The sequence below is a fragment of the Anarrhichthys ocellatus genome, unplaced genomic scaffold (genome assembly GCF_004355925.1).
Source record: "Anarrhichthys ocellatus isolate YVR2014 unplaced genomic scaffold, GSC_Weel_1.0 scaffold1803, whole genome shotgun sequence".
NCBI lineage: Eukaryota > Metazoa > Chordata > Actinopteri > Perciformes > Anarhichadidae > Anarrhichthys > Anarrhichthys ocellatus.
The window spans coordinates 972-9704 of NW_022281777.1; the positions used below are offsets into that span (position 1 = coordinate 972).

Genomic DNA, 8733 nt, shown 5'->3' on the forward strand with positions numbered 1-8733 from the left:
CCCCCCATTGTTTTGCCCCCCCCCCCCCCCCCCCCCCCCACCCTTTCTGTCTCCCCCGTCTCGTCTTCACCACTACTGCAGGTCACTTTATGTACAATCAGAGTAATGACCAGTGAGTGGATGTGTCCCAAATATGCCAGGAGTTTATTTTAATTTTAGGAGGCGTGGCAGAGCTAAAGCTAAAGACCTAAAGCTGCAATATTGACTTCTGGAAAGAGAAGCTTTGTTCGTATAAAGAATTATAACCGACTCTGTAGTTCTTTGAAGCATTTTGGCGTCTTTAAGCTCATTGTTTTGGCTTTTTAGCCCACAGCTAACAAGCTCTGATGAAGCCACTGTACTCTACCCGCATTGCACCAAAGTGCTCCTCAGAGACGTATAAAAGCTTCCACATACCAGCATTGAGACATATTTGTGCATGGAAATAAATGAAACGATAAAAATTAACCCAGAGAAGTAGATAAAACAGGTTAAACACAATTCATAATGAACTCAAATCGTTCCTCCTCTTCCTCTCCTGCAGCTCCGACTTCCCCGACCTGAGGAAACACAGCAACTGCATGGCGGCGGCTCTGACTCCGGCCATTTATGCCAAACTGAGGGACAAGGTCACCCCCAACAACTGGACCCTGGACCAGAGCATCCAAACCGGAGTGGACAACCCGGGCCACCCTTTCATCAAGACGGTGGGCTGTGTGGCTGGTGATGAGGAGAGCTACGAGGTGAGATATACGTTTCAACGTCTCCTAGAGTTGAATAAATGATTTGTTCACGGGTGTAATTACCACTGGGGTTTTTAAACGCGTCTGGAACTAAAAACCAAACCGTTGACTCTGCGCTCTGTTCCAGGTGTTTGCTGAACTCTTGGACCCCATCATCAAAGACCGGCACAACGGCTACGACCCCAAAACCATGAAGCACCCCACTGACCTGGACGCCTCCAAGGTGTTTACACCACAACACCCAGCCACCAACGCATGATCCCTCATCCACCCCTTCCTCCGTGTTTTAAACAACAGCCTCTCTTTCTCGCCGGTATCCTCGACCCTCCAGATCACCAATGGCGTGTTTGACGAGAACTACGTCCTGTCGACCCGTGTCCGGACCGGCCGCAGTATCCGCGGGCTGAGCCTCCCCCCGGCCTGTTCGAGGGCGGAGCGCCGCGAGGTGGAGCGCGTGGTGGTGACGGCCCTGGCCGGCCTGAAGGGAGACCTGGCCGGACGCTACTACAGCCTGGGAGACATGACGGACAAGGAGCAGCAGCAGCTCATCGACGTGAGTTTCATCGCAAACTGCTAAATAATTTGCTTCCCAGATTCCTGCGATCTTTGATGAATCATACTTGGTGTGGAAGAACAACTTACTTTAAAGTATTCCTCTGAATATTTGATTACTTCCCACATTTGACTTGATGGAGCAGCTTTTTGGGCGGATTTTTAGGAGTTCAAGCACAGAAGGAGCGCGAAACCTTGTTTTTAAGCTGATTTTTTTATTTTTTTCGACCCAAAATGTTTGCGCAAATTCCAGTGAGATGGTATATCGTAGATACAAGACATTTTCACCAATGATTGGAAGTTGTGTGCAAATGCCGCTCAACAAATATGACCCCAATCGGCCTGATGGGGGGGGGGGGGGGGCGCTATAATTAAAGGTCATAACTGAAAAGTGAACCCGATGCTTCACGTGTTAAAGCTGCATTCTCTCTAGTGTCCAGCAGGGGGCGACTCCTCTGGTTGTATGGAAGTCTATGAGAAAATGACTCTACTTCTCTCTTGATTTATTACCTCAGTAAACATTGTAAACATGAGTTTATGGTCTCAATCTCTAGTTTCAAGTCTTCTTCAATACAGCATGATGTTCATTTAGTACATTGTGGTCCATTTAGAGTCAAACAGACCATAACGCAGGGGATGCTTTATGGTCTGGGAGTTGTTTGTGAAAGGGTTAAAGTTTTATGATGAAATCACTGTGTTTTCGCTTCATGAAAGTTAATTGCAACATTTATGGTCGCCTAAAAACTCAGTGTTTGGTCGTACTTAGCTCCACCCTCTCGTGCCACTTCTGGTTACTTAAAACAAAGATGGCGACGGACAAAATGCTGAAGTTGAGGCTTCAAAAACCAATCTGCAAATACTAAATGACTAAACTGCTGGAGTTCCCCTCCTAAAAACACACAGTATAAACATTTGAGTAAGTCGCCCCTCGGCTGATGTCGGTTCTCTTTTATTGACCTTCCTGTTCTGATTATTTCACGCTGCGCCACACAAGGATCACTTCCTGTTCGACAAGCCCGTGTCTCCGTTGCTCACCTCGGCCTTCATGGCCCGAGACTGGCCCGACTCCAGGGGCATCTGGTAAGATGTTCGCGCCGCTCAGTAATGAGAGGAAATGCAGCTCAATGCATTTAGACCGACGCCCACCTCCTCCTCCAGAGTCCTCCCAAACCTTCCCTCTGTTCTCTCCTCTCATATAGAAGTTTATTCACCAAGTAGAGGAAGTTATCCTCCCTAACGTCCTCTGTCTTATACCTGTCTCTGTGTCTTCCTTTGACTCCTCCCACCTTTAGGACCACTTCCTGTTTGACAAGCCTGTCTCTCCGTTGTTGACATGTGCCTTTATGGCCAGAGACTGGCCGGACGCCAGAGGCATCTGGTAGGGTTCGTTCAGCTCTGCTGCATGTCTGCTGTGACGTAAGACTTCAACGTCCTGGTTCAGGGTTCAGGATGTATTCAGTGGTGGAAGATAACGGAAGTACATTTACTTCAGGGCTGTGTTTAAGTACAACATTTAAGGTACTTTACTTAGAGTATTTACATTTTATGCAGCTCTATTCTTTTATTCCACTACATCTGAGGTACATCTTGTACTTTTTACTCTACTACATCTCAGAGGTACATGTTGTACTTTGTACTGTACTACATCTGAGGTACATCTTGTACTTTATACTGTACTAAATCTCAGAGGTACATATTGTACTTTATACTGTACTACATCTCAGAGGTATATCTTGTACTTTTTACTGTACTACAGCTCAGAGGTACATATTGTACTTTTTACTGTACTACACCTCAGAGGTACATATTGTACTTTTTACTCTACTACATCTCAGAGGTACATCTTGTACTTTTTACTCTACTACATCTCAGAGGTACATCTTGTACATTTACATAGTATGTATATTCACAGTGTGCTATTAGTACTTTACTCAAGTAAAGGATCTGAATACTTCTTCCACCACTGAATATATTGAATACATCTTTCTACATCCTGTGTAGTTCAATAGACTCGTTCAGTTATTTCCCTGATTTTGACGCATGCTGGTGGGAAAACAAATACCACCAGGAAATACTTTTGTGTTTCTCTCTCGTATTAATTCTGCACAGACGAGCAGCATGAATATCAAAGTGTCTGCACAGTGAGGTCCTTTTATGACTCATCCTGCAGCGCTGAAGAGCTCTTTATTTAGTGTCTCATGCTGCTTCTCTTCAGGCACAACAATGAGAAGACCTTCCTGATCTGGGTGAACGAGGAGGACCACACCAGGGTCATCTCCATGGAGAAGGGAGGCAACATGAAGAGAGTGTTTGAGAGGTTCTGCAGTGGACTGAAGAAGGTACAGCAGAGTCTGTGGCAGTACTTGTGTACTTTCAGAGAAGCCAATGAGTATTTTAGAGATGTTTATATTTTAATTCAAGACGAGATGCCCCAAAAAAGTTTCATTTTATATTGTCATTTGTTAAAGAGATTTAATTTTTTATATTTTCTTATAAATATATAATTATAATATATTATAAATAAATTATATATGTATCTGCTTGGAGTTTCCTTCTCCCTGCAGCTGAATATAAATCTGTCAAACCTTTATTTTCACTGAAACCAAATATTTAAATTACCCAAATAATAATCAAAGAACAGATATATCCATACAAATATTTCAGGTTCTGGTATCTTCAGATCCCCGTATGTGTCTCCCTATGACGACGCATTTTTAAATTTTATTTTGTGTTACACTTGGAGCTCGTCAAGGACGCTTCCGTTTATTATGACGATACATGCATCACATGACCGGTCACCTCTTCGTCATGTGACGTCCTGCAGGTGGAGCACCTGATCCAGGAGAGAGGCTGGGAGTTCATGTGGAACGAGCGTCTGGGCTACATCCTCACATGTCCCTCCAACCTGGGCACCGGCCTCAGGGCGGGCGTGCACGTACGCCTGCCAAAACTCAGCAAGGTAACACACACACACACACACACACACACACACACACACACACACACACACACACACACACACTATAAGGTACCATTTAGTGGCTGTTCTGGAGCTTTTGACCCCACAAGCTTCCTCGTAGAGCTCCATTGAAACAGATCAATGACTACGTTTACATTCACCAAATAAATACTGTTTACATGGCTAATGAAAATGAATAATCCACTAATGTCCCTGTTTACATGCAGCCGTTCATATTCAGATTAATGTAAAACAACCCCATAACTCATCACCAGTGAATCCAACGTCACCGTCGTTCTCTTCTGTGTTTGACGGGTCGATGCCGTAACGCGTCGTTTATCACGTCTAAATAAAATAAAAAGTGGAACATCAGGAGCCATTAGTGCCATTGTGTTTTTCTCAACGTGTTCCAGAGGTGGAGGACTTGTTGGACCGTGTGAACTCGGCTTCCAGCCAAATGTGGATTCATCCGCCACTGAAAATAGTCCCCAACAAATGCACCCTTTCCTCCTGTTTGTTTGATAACACCTACAGTGAGCAGCTGCTTTAGGAGATCACTACGACTTTATTAAAGCCACAGACGGGTTCGCGGAAGCAGAAAGTATTGTGAGACGGACGAACACACTGTTGGTTTGGGTCTTTTCACAGAATAGCACCACCCTTATCTCTTTACTTTAGCCCACAACCTTCACAGGATCAATCAATATTAACTTTTGCGTAGTGTACTCTTGTAAATAAGTGGCATCTGACTGTAGTTGCAGCAACATTACGACTGATTGAAATCCCTCTGCAGGACCCACGCTTCTCCAAAATGCTGGACAACCTGCGGCTGCAGAAGAGAGGCACAGGTGGAGTGGACACGGCTGCTACCGGAGACACCTTTGACATTTCCAACAACGACCGTCTGGGCAAATCTGAGGTGAGGATCGATCATATTGTCTTTTAAATGATTCATCACTATGCCTCCGATCATCAAAGGTTTTTGGCATCTCAAGACTCTAGAAAGCCAATATTTCGTTGCAGTAATGAGCTTTGTGGTGTGCTTGTTTAGGTGGAGCTGGTCCAGATGCTGGTCGATGGGGTCAACCACCTGATTGAGTGTGAGAAGAAGCTGGAGAAAGGACAGGACATCAAAGTCCCAGCTCCCATCACTCAGTTCAGGAAGTAGAAAAGCTGGACTCATGGTGGCATTAGTGTTAACAACCTCAGACCGACATCCGCTACAGAGGAGGTGGCGTCTTTATTCCTCCCTACAAAGATTGCAAATCTTAAGGTTGACCTAATGTTAGACATGAACTACAGTTAGGCAGGAATTCTACCTCAAGTTTAAGGTCTTCACTGTAACCCTGACTTCAATAAAGCCAACAGTATTAAACACTTTAACTGTGCTGCGTTGTGCTTGTGAAACGCTTACACTAATAGCTAGCATACACACAGCTAGTAATTATAAAATTAAATTATAATAATTTAGAAGCATTTTTTTTTAATTTTCAGGGTAGAGAAACTTCAATGAAAACTTTGCACAGATTTGTACTTTTCTGTTGCTTTGTACTTCTAAATTGTACTTGAGTAAATGTACTTTGTTACATTCCACCACTGCTACTGGCCTACAGCTAACTGACCGACTCCATGGCATCATACTTCCTGTTTACATCACCCAAAGCATTATGGGAACAGTAGTTTCAAGTCAGAGGCATACTAACATACGAAGTATGACATAAAACTGAGTATGACATAGTATGTGGACTCTGTACGTGAGAAATGCCCGGATGAATAATACTTTATCCGGAATATCTGAGTATACTGCACACACTCAATGCCCCATAATGCATTGCATCTGGGTGCTTTGAAATGAGATTTTAAGCCGGGCTCGTCACTTTATTAATGTTTTTATGTGTGTTCAGGACTGATTGAGATTCTCAATATGTGGTCCGTTTATCCAAATAGAAGGATCGTTGTAGTCTGCAGGTAGAATCATAGTATGTGTACAAGTACATACTGAGTATGTAGTACGTTAGTATGCATTTTCAAAGACAGACAAATAATAGGAGTCACTTTAAATCATATTTTAGCGTGGATCCGTGTCATACTGTAAATAAAGTAATATTTTCGGGTGATTAAGATCCGAGGCTAATAAACACAATAGTTTTGTTTAAGCATCACAAATCTTTATTCAGTAACGACCCGTCCTCCTGCAGCTGGATGTATCGCCTTCATGCGTGTGAAGACGTAGAGCTTCATCAGGTAATAGATTACATTAACTGGCTGATTACATTGTGTTTATTGATGGAGGAAAGAAGCCAATTAAAGCCGTTTGACTGCTGCAGTACTAGAACCAATCAGTGCTTTGTAGATCTGGTACTTAATATGAAAACATTGTGATGAGTCAGGTGAGCACGAGTTGGTCAGAATGTTATTTTAAAGCTGCAGAACTGAGCAGCGTTTACCGTGTAAAGACAAATAAATTGTGAACTGCGTCTGACATCCAGTAGTTAATCTACAAACTGTAATAACATAAAGCTCACTGGCACTATAAACAATATGAACTATAAACAATATGAGCTATAAACACTATAAGCTATAAATACTATAAGCTATAAACACAGGAATTGTATTTTTCACAAATGGCTGAGTTTACGTGTGGAATTCTGCATCAGTGACAAACTTTAATCTTCATGTTCTGCAACAGGTGATTTCACAAAGTACAGTGTATCTTAAGGGGGGGGGGGGGTAAACAAAGAAAACAAGATACAAACAACAGCTTTAGAGTAGCTGTGCATCTTTTAACAAAAGGTGTAAGCTACTGATTAACGTGGAAACATTTAAGTAAGCAGAACAGCTTCTTGTTTTAATTTTCAATTATCATTTCTGATGTTTTACTTTCCAGGATGCCACCTCTGACAACTTTATTATTTTATTTTTTTCTAAAAAGAAATCTGTAGAAAGAAATCAAAACAACTCAAAAGGTGACACCTAGAGGCCGGAGGCTGCATATTCACCAAAAAGTCCTGCATATTTAGGTTTTTTGGCGAAGTCCAACAGAAACAAGCCTCTATGAAGGTTGAAGAGTGCTAAAAACAAGCAGGTGTGCCAGAACAGGGCGTCGCTGTGTGGTGAGGGGGGGCTCTTCAAACAGGAAACAGAACAGAAAAGGGGGCGGGACAAACGGGAGTTGGGCGTCCGTGTCGCGCTGTCAGTCTGTGGGTCGCTTCTCACCGTGTTTCTTTGTAAACTCCTCGGCGTTCTTCATGAACTTCGCTCGGTCTTTGCTGTACTCCTCCGCCAGGTCGGCCCTCAGAGGATGCTCCGGCTGGGGGGTGTTCACCAGAGCAATGAGGTTGCTGATCACTGGAGGGGGGGGGGGGGGGGGCAAAGAAGACACACATAAGCACCACTTACTCTTTGTTTATGTTTATGATACCCGTGGAACTTCAGATGTCACTCACAGCTGTGAGGACTTTGTTTCTGTGCATTTTGTTGCCATTTTAAGTTAGAAGTATTCAGATCCTTAATTAAGTAAAAGTACTAATAGCACACTGATAAAAGTAGCTCCTTGTAGTAATTAAAACCCAAAAGATACCCTATCTGTACCTGCAGGCCACCATAGTTCAACCTCACCACTAGAGGCCACTAAATCGTACACACTGTTCCTTTAAGAAGCCTCACCCTGTTCAGTTTTGGTGGCTGGCTTCCAGTTCTCGACGCTGATGATGGGCAGGCAGACCTGGCCCTTCTCGTCGATGTTGGGGTGGTAGATCTTTGTCTTGAACGTGACCTTTGGGGGTTTGAAGGGATACTCGGCGGGGAAGATGAGCTCAATCCGAAACGCTCCTTTGTCATATGGAGGACAATCCTTTTTGGAGAGAACAACAGAGTTTGTAGAGTTCATAAAAACATTGATGATGGGACAACACGAGTTATTATTTAGCAACTGAAGTCAATACTCACAGGAACAAGAAGCCCTTGCCAATTCAAAATATTTGAGTCATCCACTTGAATGCTGCGGAAAAACTTTGCCTCACCGGTGCGGAAATCGTCAAGCTCCTGAAACAAAACAAGCCATTCAAAATGGGATTAAAAAAAAATGAATGCAATCACGAAGTGGCCACTTTATTAGGTACACCTGTACAATCTGTACATCTGCTCATCCATAAAGTCTATTTGTATGATGCATCTATACATTTCAGGTGTTCAAATATATTTTAGCATTGAGGTCATAGTTCTGTTGAACATCAAACAAAAATGTAACTAATAAAGTGGCCGTTAAGAGTATAACAGTTAAATCACTTTCTCCACAATTAGTCACATCCTCGGTTCCTTTGTATTGGTTCACAAAAGGCCGTCGCCATCTTGGATTGCGGTCGTCGTCATGTTGTTTTTTTCCGCAACCAGTGAATAGGAAGTGACCATATCTGGACTGAGGAGGAGTGATGTAGAGACCTGTCAATCACCATGTAGCCCCGCCCCTAAAGCATCCCCTGCTTTATGGTCTGTTTGACT

General features: G+C 43.3%; 2 protein-coding genes across 3 annotated transcripts in view; one reads left to right on the forward strand and one right to left on the reverse strand.

Annotated features, from left to right (window-relative positions):
* Positions 1-5883, forward strand: part of LOC116377882 (creatine kinase S-type, mitochondrial-like) — a 6802-nt gene extending 919 nt beyond the window's left edge. The window contains exons 2-9 of one of the 2 annotated variants that reach the window (XM_031839641.1): positions 524-722; positions 850-945; positions 1054-1275; positions 2269-2354; positions 3490-3613; positions 4099-4233; positions 5027-5152; positions 5285-5883. In XM_031839641.1, coding sequence (XP_031695501.1) covers positions 524-722; positions 850-945; positions 1054-1275; positions 2269-2354; positions 3490-3613; positions 4099-4233; positions 5027-5152; positions 5285-5401 — 1105 coding nt within the window. In that variant the 3' untranslated portion in view covers positions 5402-5883. Of the gene's footprint in view, positions 1-523; positions 723-849; positions 946-1053; positions 1276-2268; positions 2355-2566; positions 2653-3489; positions 3614-4098; positions 4234-5026; positions 5153-5284 lie in introns of both variants that reach the window. The other variant, XM_031839640.1, reaches the window with a different exon arrangement.
* A 501-nt stretch (positions 5884-6384) lies between these two features.
* On the reverse strand, positions 6385-8292 carry LOC116377883 (ubiquitin-conjugating enzyme E2 L3-like; the record flags this gene model as incomplete). Its single annotated transcript, XM_031839642.1, has 3 exons — positions 6385-7581; positions 7900-8086; positions 8182-8292. Coding segments are annotated over 3 exons (453 nt in total), but the record flags the coding sequence as incomplete, so codon positions are not given.
* Between the last annotated feature and the right edge of the window lie 441 nt (positions 8293-8733).